Below are 16,362 nucleotides of genomic sequence, written 5' to 3' on the forward strand. Positions count from 1 at the left end.
GCCCAGGATCCTATTTCCAACAGAGGCCAATCCAAGTCACAATTACCTGGCAAGTACCCAAACATTAGATAGATCACAAGCTACTATTGATTATTAATTACCACCAGAGCAGTTTATGGATTTATCCTCTAGGAACTTATCCACACCTTTTTTAAACCCAGTAACACTAACTGCTGTAACCACATCCTCTGGCAATGAATTCCAGAGCTTAACTATGTGCTGAGTGAAAAATAATTTTCTTCTGTTTTAAATGTGCTACTTGCTAACTTCATGGAGTGCCCCCTGGTCCTTCTGTTTTCTGAGAAAGTAAATAACCGATTCACATCAACTTGTTCAAGACCTTTCATGATTTTAAACACCTCTATCATATCCCCCCTCAGCCGTCTCTTCTCCAAGCTGAAAAGTCCTAACCTCTTTAGTCTTTCCTCATAGGGGAGTTGTTCCATTCCCCTTATCATTTTGGTAGCCCTTCTCTGTACCTTCTCCATTGCAATTATATCTTTTTTGAGATGCGGCGACCAGAATTGTACACAGTATTCAAGGTGCGGTCTCACCATGGAGCGATACAGAGGCATTATGACATTTTCCGTTTTATTCACCATTCCCTTCCTAATAATTCCTAACATTGTTTGCTTTTTTTGATCACCACAGCACAATGGGCCAACGATTTCAGTGTGTTATCCACTATGACACCTAGATCTCTTTCTTGGGCGGTATATTGCACTGATCATGCAGTAAATCAACGCGATACAGTGCACAAATGATCATTCAGTCACGCGAGGGAACTTGTTGCTTAAGGCCTGTAACACAGCCGCGTCCGAGGAAGCTCTGGGCATTATTAGCCGGATGGACTTTGGTTTCTCCACTTCTGAATTCTAGGGAAGAGAAACCTGGATTGGACTCTGCCGGGTACCTTCCAGTCGACCCGGACTGATCACCGTTGCAGACGGGACGCTGAGCTCAATGGAGCCTCGCTCTGACCCAGCGCGGCACTTTATGCTTATTTCAAATTTAGAAATTGCGTAAACATTAAGCAATGTGCAATCATAAAAGCATAAATGTCATAACAAAACTTCAAAAACATATAAGTTAACAGCTTGTGCACGCCACAGATCTTGCTCCATCGAGCACTAAAGGTTTTAAAAATATAATAATAATAGCCCAGGTTCTCAGGTTCTTCCATTCTGCATAAGTCATTTGGACTGCAGCTGATTACAAAGCGTGTGTACTGGGGAGGGCCACCGGATGATTTAAAAGGTAAGGAAACCTTGAACGCCCAAATAATGGTCCTGTAATCCTGCAGGGCTGGGAGAGGTCCTGATTACAGGCGCCTGTTTCTGGGGTAGAGCTGGACCCAGAAAAAAAATAAATCTCAAAATGATCTTTTGTAAATCTCTCTCTGTGCCGGCTGAAAATGCAGATAACGCGATCCTTACCTAGAGAGCTCAGGGTCTCGTAATTCTCCTTCATCACCTCCCTGTAAAGCTCCTTCTGCCCTTCGTCTAAATACCCCCACTCCTCCTGGGAGAAATGGACAGCGATGTCTTCAAACGTCACAGGCACCTGAAACACAAAGCAGAAACTCTCACTGTCACCATCAGGAGGAGGACTCTCAGTGCTAAATCTCAACAGGGCAGGAAGTGTTTGGTGCCCTGGTCAGTAACACGCGGTAACCATGCCATTAGCTGAACTCGGCTTTTCGTAATTTAACCCTACAAAATAAACAGATTGGCTTCACTATGCTTAACCACTCTACTTTTGAATTAGACTAGAGGGGCACCCCTAACTTTAATGGCGGGGCGGTAGCTGGCTGCAAATCACTTTTACAGCGCACGTTTATGCCACCGCCTACGATTTTACTGTATAAATCCTAAGAGAGGAAACACACGAATTCAATCATCGGCTACACCACAGAATAAGGCAAACGATATTCAGGTTTGGATCTCTCTCAGGCAGACACCAGTGTTAGCATGCTGGGGCGCAGTTCAGCCCTTCTGGGTGCGATGTCTTGGCTGCGCGTGTGTTCTTTAAATCGTGTTGTTAAAAACTTTATAAATACAATTTCAAGGAAAATTGTGGACAAGAATACTGAAATAGGTTTGGCAGGAATCATAGAGATACCCAAGTGGTCATCAAGCATCAATTCTCGCCACTGAAGACGCGAAAGAGAACGACAAAGCTCCAAGTACAATGGAAAAAAAGATCAGATAAGTGCAATCCAGAAGCGGTGGGATCAGGTTTTTTTTTGGTTTTTTTTTTAATTTGCTTGGACTTTTATTCCACTTCTCCCCAGAAGCCCAAGGCTGAAGAAGATAATACAGGAGGACGTGTTATAATAAAATAAAAACGCAGAGATACAAACTCATTCATGGCCAGCTGCCTTCGACCAGTCACCAATACTCTGTCCAGACCACACACCTTCCTCAAATAAAGCATAAGACAGGCCCCCAAACTCCTTCCCCATGAACAGGCACTGGATCGCAGCCTTTTCCAACTTCCTAAACAGCACGAGGGAGCAGACGTTGCTACTGATCGGAGCCCCCGCTTCGGAGGCAGACCTGGGGGACCTGCCCCCCCCCCCCTGCTCAACCACTTATCACTAAGCATGGCGAGCTGGCTAGGCTGAAAAAATATACGTACATACATACATGGAGTCATTCAAATAAATCGACAACAGGTTTTACAGGAAAGCTTTCGTAAGAAAGAGCTCGGGGCCTCGTCAACAGGAGCGGCGGGGGGGACGGGACAGGACAGAAGTTTATACAATCACGAGAGGGGTGGGATGGATGAATAAAGGAAGGATATTTACCCTTTCAAATAATCCGAAAACCAGAGGACACTCCATCCAACTAGCAACCAGCAGATTCAAGACCAGACAGTAGAAAGTACTTTTTCACTCCGCGCAGAATCAAGCTGTGGAATCTGCTGCCAGAGGGACGTGGATCAAGGCGACGAGCATAGTGAGGTTTAAAAGGGGCTTGGACAAGTTCCTGGAGGAAAAGCCCATTCCACATTATTAGCCAGACAGACCAAAGAAAGCAACAGCTATCCCCGAGAGAGAATAGCAGGAATCAGATCTACTTTACAGACCGGCCGGGGTACTTGGGGCAGAGACGGGATGCTGGGACTCTAGGGACCTTGCTCTGGCAAGTCTTATATACCTCAGGTCTCTGAGGGGCTTTGGACACATCCAGATCAACTCTGATTTTTTGGGGGGGGGTTTAAGAAAAGGATTCTAGCCAAGGCCTAAAACACAGTTTCAAAAGGCAGTCTCTCTCCGGGTCCTGAGCTCATGTCTCAATGTCAGCATGGCAGACGCTGCAAGCTGTTCTACCGAGGGCTCCATGCAAAGCAGCGAGATCCAGACCGTCACGCGAGGCTGGGGAGAGTTCCCTCTGGCTACCCGTGGCACTGTGGGAACACTCGACGATGGTGCCTTAGACATCGTTAAACACTTCCAATAGATGTTACATTACTAAACTATTGTTTACGGCACCCGATCAGACTGTCTTAGTCTTCCATCTTATTTTTTTTCAGGAAGCTGAATCTCTGCTTTCTTCTCGTTCTCAGGCTGGGGCTCATCGGATGGAAGTTTATTTTCAAAGCTCGGCGGTTTTCCTTCACAATGAGGAAATCTGGGCCGGGATGGACATGTCCAGATCTCCTCGAGTGCAGATTCCCTCGGTTTGTCCAATGCGCAGCCTTGCTGCCAGTCAAACTGTGCCCTCAGATCCTTCGGTGACTTCCCCAGGCTGCTGCCCCCTCCTCTAGCACTGCTCTTGAAGTTTTTGGTCAATGCCCTGGGAGAGTCCCTTCCCTGTGGCCATCGCTCAGGTGACCTCCAAAGGCTCACGCACCGGGCTGGAGCCGGAACCGGTGTCGTGCGGCTACGCCTCCCCCGACAGGCTCCCTCACATCGGCCGGAGCAAAATGCTCTTATCCTGGGGAGATGGGAAGCCAAATTATTCCTCTCTCCAAAACAAACTCTCCAGCGACCAAGTCTCGGACACAGCTTAGCCCTGGCCGACAGAGGAATCAAAACTGAGCCAAGGCAACAGGGCCCACAGGAACAGCCGAGTCTGGTCCTGGGATAATCTTCTCTCGTGCCCAAGGCGAAAACATAGAAAATGTCAGCCATGTCCACTCCAAAAGTGCCAGCTTCATCCATCCTTCCCCTGGCAAGTTTCAACACGCACCTGCGTCTCTGCTTAGGTACAGATCTGTCCTGTTATCCCTAGTTTTATACCCCTTCATTGGGGAGGTGTGGATGTCAGGTCAGGCATTTTAGAAGGTCACTCAGCTGGGACTCTTGGGCACTGAAACCCTCGACTGAGATGTTATTGTGGCTCGGCTTTCGTTCTCATTGCTAGGGCTGACAGATTGAGCTGGCCTTAGCTATCAGGTGTCCACCTCAGGTCACAGGTAGTTTTTGGTCGGGATCTGGCTTGGCCCTGGTTTTTCTGGACTTGCAGTGTTGTTGTAGGTCGTTAAACACCCCGCTCTCACCTATCCGGACCCCAGGAGCCAGGCATTTTTTTTTTTTATACCATAGGCACCTTGAGGACTACCAGTTGTTGGAGTGGTTTTGCTGCACCCTATGGAGGTCAGACCTTGGCCAAATTTTCATCTCTTGCGAGCCTCTGGAGGACCGTGTGCTTTGCGAGGCCTGGCGGATCAAGCTGGAGTGTTGCCGGCCACCTTGTGGCCTCTTTACACCTTTCAGGTTTTTGTGCTCACCAAATCCCAAGCGTTGGGACTTGACCCGCGAGCCGAGGCTCCATCTCCAGCCTGGGCAGCTGCCTGCAGTCACCCATGTCCTGAGGCACATCTACTTTAAGGACTTTAACCTGCTTTCCTGATGGGGAAATGTCTATGTTCATAAGGTATGTTTTTCTATGAGAATTCCCCCTCCCCCACCCCCCCAAAAAAATAGAAAAAAAAAAATACTGCAAAATCTTTGGACAAAAGGCTCCAACTTTTTTTTATGTTTTGCACCTATAGTAATTGCACTAGATGTGTAGCCCTAGTTTTGTGATTTGTTTCTGCCTGCAGGTGAGATGACAAGGAACCAGCAGCTTATTTCCGTTACATTTGGCAACTCCGCCAACGGCTCTCCATGGCCGGGCCACCACCAGTAGCCAAACGCCGCCGTGTCGTCACCTCCCGGCTCCCCTTAGGCACGTGCGCGCCCGACGCCCACACTCTTAAAAAAAAAGGCCCAGGGCGGGAAGACAAGACGCAGCGCTCCCTGACGATATCCCTGGCTCCTCACTACTAAAGTCCCCCTTTTCAGAGGAGCTCCACCAGCTCTAGAAAAACCACAGGAAAAGAAACCCTCCAGGCTGCACCCCCTGATAAAAGCCGTGATGCTGGCCCCTGAGCCCCCCTCTGTATCCATCAATATAGGCTTGCCCTTGACAGGAAGTTGCTTTGCCAGTAGGACAAACAGGGTTGGCTGGTCTGCCTTGAGGTGCAGAGGAGACGAGGAGGGCCAGAAGAACTATGAGGGGAGAGAGAGGGGTTGTGAGAGGAATAAAGTAGCTATGAAGAGGGCGAGAGAAGGACTGAGAGGGGGGACAGAGGAGCTGAAGAAAGGGGCAGAGAAACAGAGCAGCTATGAGGGGAGACAGAAGAGTTATGAGACAGATGAGAGAGGGATGAGAACCACTGGGAGACGTGACGAGGGGAAGAGGGAATTCTAGTCAGGAGATGGGAAGACGAGAGGGGGTGGAGAGAGGTGCTGAAAGCAGGGCAGACTTGCGAGGGCAACAGGGACTGAGAAAAGAACAGAGAAAAATGAAAAAGAGTAAGGAAGGGAAAGGTGGTGAGAAACTGGGATCCAAGTTGGAAGAGAGGACCTGGGAGGTGATAAAAAGAGGAGGAGCTGGAGTGAGGCGCTAGAGAAATGGAACCTATGAGGGGAGAGAGAGATGAAGAAGACTGGGAAAGGAGCTGTGTGCGACAGAAAGGAGAGGGAAGGTAAACCAAGAGAAGGGACTGCGAGAAGAGGGAGATCACGGTGAAGGGAAGAGGCATGAAGGGGTGAGGAGAGAGATGGAATTGGCAGGAGTGAATGAGACCAGGAGGAGGTGAGAGACGTTAATGAACTGTGGAGAGACAGCTAGGGGTTAGAAAAAGATATACACCCGGAGCAGGGGTGGCCAACTGCAGTCCTGGAGAGCCACAGACAGGCCAGATATCTATCCCATCCGTATTCACTGCGGTTATCCTGAAAACCTGGCCTGTTTGTGGCTCTCCAGGGCTGGCGTTGGCCACCCCTGACATTGAGGAAAAATTAAAGAAATAATAAAGGAATGAGGAGCAGCAGAGAGGAAACTAAGAGAAAGCCAAGAGCAACCAGAGAGAGGATAGATTCAAACTACAGTCACAAAAGTTGGAAAACTGTTTAAGTTTAATGAAGATTTCTGTGCTAGCTGGGGCAGGTAGTAACTGCCCTTTTCTTCCAGCCCTGCAGTCACCGGGGTAAGAAAGATATTTTCCTGAAAGGATGGGGGGGGGGGGGGGGGGGGGGAAGGGGAGAGGTGGTCATGGTGGTGGCTCCAATACTGAGAAGTCAAACAGGCCGATGCAATAAATCGTGCGGGAGAGCCGGCGCTTCCGAGGCGAGCGCCCGCTCTCCCGACGCGCGCCCAGACACCTCTCCCAGGTGCGCGATTTTGCATTTAAATTAGGGCCCACGCTAATAAGGAGACGCTAGGTTCACTACCAAGTCCCTAGCGCCTCCTTATTAGTGGAAGTGGCGGTTGTCAGTGGTCCGACAACCGACACTTAATTTTATCGGCGTTTGTTTTCGAACCCACTGACAACCACGGGTTCGGAAAACAAACACCGGCAAAAATTGAGCGGTAATAGCCTCGCGTCGAAAATGCGCAGCCAAATGGGTGCTAAACGGTGCGCTGAGCTGAGCGCACTGTACTGAATTGGCCTGAAAGTATGGCCGTGCAGCAGGGGGGAGAATTTGAGAAGTCCAGAGGGAATAAAGGAGAGGATGGGAAAAAGTGGAGTGTAAGAGGAGGGGACAGGCAAGGGTGGGGAGAGAGAGACGGGGGGGGGGGGGGGAGAAGGTAGGAGCCTAGTGGAGATGAGCTGGGGTTGGGAAGAATGCCTGGTGGGAATTTACATACAAACAGGAGGGCAGGAAAAGAAGATCGCACGCCCCATCCAGTCTGCCCATCCGTCCAATTAATTCTGCATTATAATTCCCATCGCTCCCCGAGATCCCCCTGCGTTTACCCCATGCTTTCTTGAACTCAAGATATTGTTCGTCTCCCCACCACTTCCACTGGGAGGCCCTTCCACGCATCCACCACCCTCTCTGTAAAGGAATATTTCCTGAGATTACTCCTGAGTCTACCCCCTTTCACCCTCATCTCATGACCCCTCCTTGTAGAGCCTCCTTCCCTTTTAGGTACCAGCACTGGCTGGGTTTGTGCCACAGGGGGCTCTGCAGATCTACCAGGGTCAGAGGGCACATTCAGCTCGGGGGGGGGGGGGTTTACATTGCTCTGCCCAGTGCACGTCAGACCCTTTGCTTCGGCCCTGTTTAGATGGAAGACCACTGACCATTGCAGCGGCCACCCTGGCTCTGGACCCGACTCCATCCCGTTCATATCCTTCGGAAGGTGCCGTCTCCAGAATTGCACCCAGGAGTCCCCCCACCCTCCCCCCAGTCAGGTCTCACCGGGGGAGCTATAGAGGGGGCACCGTCACCTCCCCTTTCTCTGCTGACCCTGCACCTTCTCCCCGGCTGTCACCGGCGCTTCCTCCCGCCGCTTGGCCCAGGCTTCCGCTGCGGTCACACCAGGTCCGTCCCCCCCCCCTCCCCTTCCGTGCGCACTCGCCAGCCGCTGCCTTTCTATTCCCAGACACCCCCCCCCCCCCCGATCCTTTTGCAGCGTTGGCCGCTCCGCTATCTGGGGAGGGGGGGGGGGGACCCTCTGAAGAGAGCGCCCTATAACCGGAGGAGCGGCTGCTGCTGTGCGAGGCGGGAGAGGGGCCGAGGGGCTGCGGGGAATTGAGGGGCAGAACTCGCTTCGCTCCCCCCCCAAGGGCTTCCATGCAAGGCGTTACCCCCCCCCCCGCAAGGAGGCCGAGAGAGGCGGCGGGCGGCCTCCATACCTCGCTGGCCAGAGGCTTCCCCGAGGAGCAGGGAGCTGGCGCCGGGGAAGGCAGAGGCCTCGCGGGCCGCTCCGGGCCAGCGGAACCAAGAGACTCTCCCTCTCCGTCCAGCATGGCCGGGATCGGGGGAGGAGTCGGCACCCTGCCCTCCCGTCCCACGGCAGGAGAGGATGGCGGAGCGGCGGTGCTGCCACCTGCTGCATGCGCCCAGCACTGACAGCAGGCGGTGCTGCCACCTGCTGCCGGCGCCCAGCACTGACAGCAGGCGGTGCTGCCACCTGCTGCATGCGCCCAGCACTGACAGCAGGCGCTGCTGCCACCTGCTGCCGGCGCCCAGCACTGACAGCAGGCGGTGCTGCCACCTGCTGCATGCGCCCAGCACTGACAGCAGGCGGTGCTGCCACCTGCTGCCGGCGCCCAGCACTGACAGCAGGCGCTGCTGCCACCTGCTGCATGCGCCCAGCACTGACAGCAGGCGCTGCTGCCACCTGCTGCCGGCGCCCAGCACTGACAGCAGGCGGTGCTGCCACTTGCTGCCGGCGCCCAGCACTGACAGCAGGCGGTGCTGCCACCTGCTGCATGCGCCCAGCACTGACAGCAGGCGGTGCTGCCACCTGCTGCCGGCGCCCAGCACTGACAGCAGAGGCGCGGCTCCCGGGACAGGAAAGCTGCAGCTGCTGGGAAACTTTTATACCGGGGAGGAAGGTAAAAAGGCACTGAGCAGGGGAGAGGAGGAGGAGGACAGGAAGAGGTGGCGGTGAACACAGAGCCTTTGAAAGGAGAAGGGGGGGGGGGGGGCAGCGCTAAAAGCAGATTTGCTTCCCTGTGCACAGGGTTATCCGCTGATAGCGGGATGATGAATGTAAACCGTGACACCCGCGTGAAGTCGCCCGATGGCGAGGAACCAATCCAACCATCCGGGAGGCGTGAAGAGGCTGCCCAAGCCCTGCGTTCATGCCGCGAGGGACAGGCTCCTCCTCACCTAGCAGATCCCATCCTACCGTTCTCCTGTGCAGTGCCTTAAGAGTTAGAGATGCCCCTAAAGGACGTGGAGACTGTACTGAGAGGGATGAGATATGGAAACCACGCTTCCCGTGGCCAGGCCAGAACAATGAGCATCATCCACACATGAGCACGAATGATCGAGTGAATCAGCCTTTTAATGACAGGAATTTGTGAAAATGTGCCCAGTAGACCAGCAGCTCAGCTTAGCAGAAAAGCATCAGAAACTGAACTGGATTTGCTCGGAAGTAGAAAGCAGAACTGCTGCTACTACTACTTAACATTTCTATTCGAGATATGCAATGCTATATAAACAAGTCTCTGCTCTATAGAGCTTTACAGTCTCAATAAGACAAACATACAGGTCAGGAGACTTTAGGAGTTTCATATAGTAAGACTGGTTAAAACGAGTTAGTGAGACTGACGGCAGACAGACTTAAGGTTTAAAAGCAGCCTCAAAAAGGTGGGCTTTTAGATGGGATTTAAACAAGGCGAGAGAGCATTATGCACCAGCTCAGGAAGTCTACCTCAAGCACATGGTGCAGCCAAATGGAAGGCACAGAGTTGGGAATTGGCAGTAGAGGAGAAGGACATAGATAAGACTGACTTCTCTGTAACCCCTGTTCCACCTGGGGTCACCTTCCCAGCCTTGGGGAGCTCTGAGGCCCTCTCTCAAGGTGGACTGAATCTCCTGGCCTGTGATCTGGGGGCAGGATAACATGCAGGGCCAGAAATGGACCAAGGATACGACCATAAAATAAATGAAGGTCCATGCCAAATGTGTGCTCCACCAGAAAAATAGTTTACTGAGGGTTTGTTCAAAGTAAAACAATACTAAATAAATAAATAAATCACAGTCCCAACTCAGTAGTTTTTTCAACACGTCTTCAATTAACACTGTTGCCTCAGGTACAAACAGATTGTCAGCCCTCTGGGGACAGAGAAATAACTACAGTATCTGAATGTAATCCGCTTTGTGCTGAAAAGTGGAATATAAAATAAATATAAATAAATTATTCATTCTTCATTCTACCCTGGCCTCTTTTCTTTTCCATGCCCCAGATTTAGGTACAATGTCCTGAACAGCTCAAGGAAGAAATTCCTCTGTTACTGTTCAGGAATCCACAAAGCCCCGCAGGAAAAGTTCCTGCTGGCAAAGTTCGCCTCCTGGTTCAAGCAACTTACCACCACAGTTAAAATACACTCCTCCTCATTCTTCTCTAACAGCAACTCAAACATTTTCCCATTCCTCAGGCTTCCTGAGACACTGGGAGAGTACCTCTACCTGAACTCCTGCTTCTTTCCCTGTAACCCTGTGAGAGGGTCTCAGCTACATCTTCATTCTAGCTCTGTGACGCTGGAGAAGAAGCCCCACACCAAGGATCATCCTAAACCGAGCCCAAAGGGGTTGTAACAAGCTGCCTGTCAAAGAATGTGTGTAACACCCTCTGACCAAAAGATCACCTTTAGTGACTGAAACCTTTCCAACTCCGATAACTCAAACCTGCACAGACTCCCATAGGAGGAAAATCTCTAACATTACACATCCTCAGAACGTTAAAACGTACACGCTCTGTGCCACAAGTTTGATGAGATGGAGAGAAGAGAGGTCGTGAGGAGCTGCAGAGTGAAGGCACTTGTAGGTGCATAAGAGGAGACTGAATTGTAACCAGAAATGGTTAGGGAGCCAATTAAGTGACTTCAGGAGAGGGGTTACTTTGGTGTGGTGACGTCAGCAAAACATAAGAACATAAGAAATTGCCATGCTGGGTCAGACCAAGGGTCCATCAAGCCCAGCATCCTGTTTCTAACAGTGGCCAATCCAGGCCATAAGAAGCTGGCAAGTACCCAAACATTAAATACATCCCATGAAACTAATGCCAGTAATAGCAGTGGCTATTCCCTAAGTAAACTTGATTAATAGCCGTTAATGGACTTCTCCTCCAAACCTTTTTTGAACCCAGCTACACTAACTGCACTAACCACATCCTCTGGCAATAAATTCCAGAGCTTTAAGAACATGAGAACATGCCAAACTGGGTCAGACCAAGGGTCCATCAAGCCCAGCATCCTGTTTCCAACAGTGGCCAATCCAGGCCATAAGAACCTGGCAAGTACCCAAAAACTAAGTCTATTCCATGTTACCGTTGCTAGTAATAGCAGTGGTTAATATCTTTTTAACCAGAACTTTTTGATCTATCTGTTGCTTGCAGATACAAATAGGTTGATTGTTAGCTGTCCCCAAAGATTGAATAAGCTGCCTGTCACTCTTTAATCAGGTGACCATTTCTGCAGGAGCAGTATTTTGAGATGATCCACCAGTGTATTCTGAATTCCTGGAAGATAGACTGCCTGCAGGTGGGCTACATGTCAACAAACTCACGCCCAAATCTGGGCAGCATCCTAGCAGAGGATGAACAAGACCTTGCCCCCTTGCCTGTTCTTCCCAAGAGAAGGTGAAAGAAACCTATGAGAACATAATGAATGGCACGCAGTTCCAGCAAGATGATCCGAAAGTGACTCTCCGCAAAGGACCACCCTCCTTGTGTCTGTGCCATTCTGGTCTGAGTCTCCCACTCCCTAGTGGAGGCACCGGTGGAGAGTCACTCAATGCAGTGGAGTCTGACGTGAGAGAACCAAACTAAGAACTACTGACCTCAACAACCACTTCAGGGATGATTTCATCCCAGGAGGTACCAAATCGGAGGAGGCAAGAGTTGATGTAGCTGATCCTCTAGGCTCTGAAGGCCCCACTGATGGGACCTCATGTAAAACTGGGTCATACGCACTATGTGACCTACAGGTGGCCCTGTGATGGAGCAGGACTATGATTGATTTTTGCCGGAGACCAGATCTGTTGAAGGAAGGCGCCTTACAAGGTCCCTTAGCACTTACGCACTTCCTTCCAGGAGGAATGCTTTCTCTTGCACCGAGTCTGTCCATGTCCCTATGAACTGAATCCCCTGAACAGACGTAAGGCTTGACTTGGCAAGGTTGATCAGAAAACCCAGGGACTGGAGAAGCTGAATGGTTTGCTTGAGTGACTCTAGAACCGCTTTTTTGGGGGATGGGCCCAATGGCAGCCAATTGTCTAGGTAAGGGAAGATGCTGACACCCTTCTGATGAAGCTGTGCCACCCCCAGTACTAGGCACATCATAAATTCTCCCGGCACTGCTGATAGACCAAAATGGAATATTCTGTACTCACAGTGCACTTTCTTCACCACAGTCTCTGGTGAATGGGGATATGTGCAGATACATCCTTGAGATCCAAGGTGCACATTCAGTCTCTCGGCTGAATAAAGGACAGAATCATCTGAAGGTAGTTCATCTTAAACGTCTCTCTCTCACCCACAGTTTCTTCAGACCTCATAAATCCAGAAACAGCTTGATTGCTTTCTGGAGGAGGAGGGATTCCACTTTCACGTGAAGCTGAGCCAACTGAGACCGGTCTGAAGGCCACACACCGCTGGTTCGAAGGAAGATGAGAAACATGTAAACGGTAACCATTCTGCACAATTCATAAGACCCATTAGTCCTTAAGTGGTCTTCTGTCTTTACAGACCGAAGTTCTGGACCCTCCCCACAACTGGTAGGAGCAGGGAAGGCAAGCCTCATCGTCATCATGAACTGGGCCCCAGCTTCAGCTGCACCTGCCATGGAGCCCTCTCTAGCCAAAGATTGCTGGTGCTGCAGAGGAGGTGGGGGGTCCAACGATGTTGGAAAGGATGAAGAGGCATGTCTGAAAGAGCGGTCGCTTATAAGAAAACTACCGTCTGTTCAGAGTATGGTGGTCTCTTCCTCCAACTGACAAGGACCGTAGTGAGGCCTGATGTTCCTTGACGCGAAGCACTGTCTCTTCAACTTTCTCTTCAGATTGTCTCCAGTACAGAGGACATGTTGCGTTTGGCTGGCTGCGGGTCTGTCCTGTGACCAGCCGCTCTTACCTCCTGCCCCAAGTCAGAGGGGAAGGTCCAAAAAAACAAAACGGAAGACGGTCAAGCATAGCCAAGGCAAATAAAACATCCTCCTGAGATGAAGTCATCCGCTTCCAATATTTAAAGGTCTCTATTTCACTATCTAACTGAGTTAGCAAGGGGATTGCTTATGGCTACACCTCCCAAGTTACTCTGCCTCCTCAGACTTACCAGAGGTACCCGCTCCTCAGGGGCCTCGCTCTTTTTCTTTCTTTCTTTCAGATTACAGATAGGAACCGGTACTCGCTCCTCGAGGGACCATGTTCCTGGACACTCTGAAGAATCTCTACTGCCTGGAAGCTATCGCTGCTACAAACAATTGTGAGTTACCATCGCTCTCTCAGAACTTTCCCTGGAACCAGGTACTCGCTCCTCGAGGGCCTAACCCTTTCCAGCTCCTGAGCTTCCTTGAGACCTTATGTGAGTTTTGACATCTAGTTCTGTTCATGAACTCTGCCTACTCACTTTCTACAGTTTCTCAACAGCTCAGCTATCCTGGATCGCTGTTCCAGTACCTGAGGGACTACAGCCCTGCCGGGCATATCAGCTCACTATTGCCACCTCTGGTGGTTTCAAAAACCTGTTTAATAAAAGAACTAATTTGTGTCTGTCTCCATACTCAAGCCTAGCCGGTGGTCCCTCTCAGGATATCCTCCCGGGGGCGTGATCATCTGCCACCGGCCCAGGGATCCACCCATAACTTATCAGATTCATTACAGATTGCTACTCCTTAGCAAGACGATATCTGAGACACTACAAGATTGCTGACTCCTCCTTCTTTAGGAGCCATTAATAACAGATTGCTACTATGCAGTCTAACTAACAGCAGATATATTACAGAGGTAAATTGAATAACACAATAACGTTTATTATTGTTACTCGTAAATTATAACAATAACATTAATCTTGGAATATTATATATTTTTAATATAAATGAAAGGTTTTCACAAGATAGGTTGAGTCGTGAAACATTTATGTATATATTTAAGGAAACACACATAAATTGTTGAAATACATTTCATTCATTTAACCTTTATCCTCTGGTTTGCTAGTAGATTGAATTACTGTGTGATGAAATTATATTTGTCTAAAACGTGTGTCACCAACATGAAAAGTTTGGAAAGCTCTGCTCTAGGAACTTATCCTAATCTTTCCCCCCCCCCTCCCCCCTTCCTAACATGCTACACATGGTAATGCTGAAGAATTGGTACAGTAAATGCAAAGATGTCACAGAAAAAAAAAAGTCCAAAGCATTATAAATGGCTACGGTTGTGAATTGGATGTTGAAAATGTCAGTTGTCTCCATGAAATATATGGATTCCAAATATGGGCAAACTTGGGTAGTGTATGGTATTTGACAGCAGTCAGTCGATAGAGGGTGCATGCCTGGTCTATACGATTTAATAGTTCAGCAGATGTCGGCAGCAGAGCTCTCTTCCAGGTTGCTGACATCTCCATTTTGGCAGCTGTACATACCTGCTGAATGAGAGTTTGAGTTGAGGATGGAAAAGAATCGTCGAAAATATAAAGTAGTGCCTGTTCCTTAGTTAAAGAAACCGGTATTTTTATGATTTCCGATAGTATTCCGGAGATATATCTCCATAGTGGTTGAATAGATGCACAGTCCCACCACAGATGCAAATAAGTTCCCAGTTGGCGACAGTTACGCCAACAGTGTGGTCATTAGTAGAGCGGAAGTGGTGAAGACGCGTCAGAGTAAGGTGCCATCGGTATAGAACCTTGTAGTATGCTTCCATTATCTGAGCTGAGATTGAGCCGTGCGATAGTCTGGAAAAGATGTTCGCCCATTCCTCTTCAGAGAGTGACTTGCCCAGGTCATTCTCCCATGCCACAATATGTGTGGGTTTAGGTTGCGGTCGCGTTACTAGCAGCTTATACAGTTTGGATATCAATCCTTTAGGAGGTTTGGGGTTAATGCAATATCCCTCAAATAAGGTTCGCTCAGGTGAGAAGAGACCCTGTCAGTTAATCATATGGCAAAACATTGTCGAAGCTGCATGTAAGGCAGAAACTCAGCCTGAGAGAGATGAGACGGAAACTCAGCCTTAGATAGTTGAGAAGGAAACGAGAGATCCTTGAGAGTAAAGATGGGAAACTTATAGACATTGATAAGACAACTTATCAATGGAGGAGGAGGAATATGCTGATTTGGGAAGGCCAGATAAAAATGTTGTGTTGTGGATTAGGTATGTCTGGAAAAAGTATGACGCGTCACCCACCAGTTTTTCTCCCTGTTTTATTGTAACTTTTTTACTTCTTTACTATGTTAATGTTTAAAGGTTTTTTTTGTACCCCAGTTTCCTGCAAACCAACATGATATGACATTGTCATGAATGCCGGTATAAAAAAGCACCAAATAAATAAATAAATAAGAGATGATCTGATTGTTGTTGAGAAATCCCCCATAGGATATTTAGTATCTTCCGCACATTGTCGCTTGCCATTCGCCCAGGGATGAAACCCGCTTGATCTGGATGTATTATTTGAGCGATAAAGCAGTTTAAACAGTCTGCTAAGACTTTGGCTAAAAGCTTAAGATCCAAGTTAATCAAAGAAATTGGCCTATAAGAGGCACATAGGGGAGGATCTCTTCCAGGTTTAACTATAATAGTAATGCCTGCGCTTTTCGAGTCTGGTAATAGCGAACCTCCCGCTTGTAGATAATTAAAATGTTTTTGTAGAAGGGGTGCCAATATAGGGCCAAAGGTTTTATAGAATTTAGCTGTGAGGCCATCTGGTCCAGGCGTCTTACCCACTTTAAGATTTTTAATGGCTAAGAGTATCTCTGCTATGGTGACCTCTGCATTAAGGAGTTCACACATGTCGGGTGAGAGACGCGGTAAATCTGTGGATTGCAAATGCCTATCAATGTCTGGATTTTGGATGTGTGATTCAGCCGTATAGAGGGACTGATAAAATTTGAGAAATTGTTGAGTGATTTCTATATTAGTCGAAACAATGTGACCCTGTTCATTTTTTATTTTGAGAATGTGATTTTGATATGTGAGTTTTTTCGGATAGTAGAAAGACTAGGGGGCACTCCATGAAGTTAGCATGGGGCACATTTAAAACTAATCGGAGAAAGTTCTTTTTTACTCAACGCACAATTAAACTCTGGAATTTGTTGCCAGAGGATGTGGTTAGTGCAGTTAGTATAGCTGTGTTTAAAAAAGGATTGGATAAGTTCTTGGAGGAGAAGTCCATTACCTGCTATTAAGTTCAC

General features: G+C 49.0%; 1 protein-coding gene across 1 annotated transcript in view; it reads right to left on the reverse strand.

Annotated features, from left to right (window-relative positions):
• The window catches only part of LOC115083158 (zinc finger protein 420-like), a 35,986-nt gene that overhangs the window by 16,796 nt on the left and 2,828 nt on the right, over positions 1 to 16,362 (reverse strand). The window contains exons 2-4 of the mRNA XM_029586966.1: positions 8,396 to 8,855; positions 8,140 to 8,333; positions 1,437 to 1,563 (exon numbers count right to left, since the gene is read on the reverse strand). Of these exons, the coding sequence (XP_029442826.1) occupies positions 1,437 to 1,563; positions 8,140 to 8,333; positions 8,396 to 8,855 (781 nt within the window). The remainder of the gene's footprint in view (positions 1 to 1,436; positions 1,564 to 8,139; positions 8,334 to 8,395; positions 8,856 to 16,362) is intronic.

Source organism: Rhinatrema bivittatum, chromosome 2 (assembly GCF_901001135.1).
Source record: "Rhinatrema bivittatum chromosome 2, aRhiBiv1.1, whole genome shotgun sequence".
NCBI lineage: Eukaryota > Metazoa > Chordata > Amphibia > Gymnophiona > Rhinatrematidae > Rhinatrema > Rhinatrema bivittatum.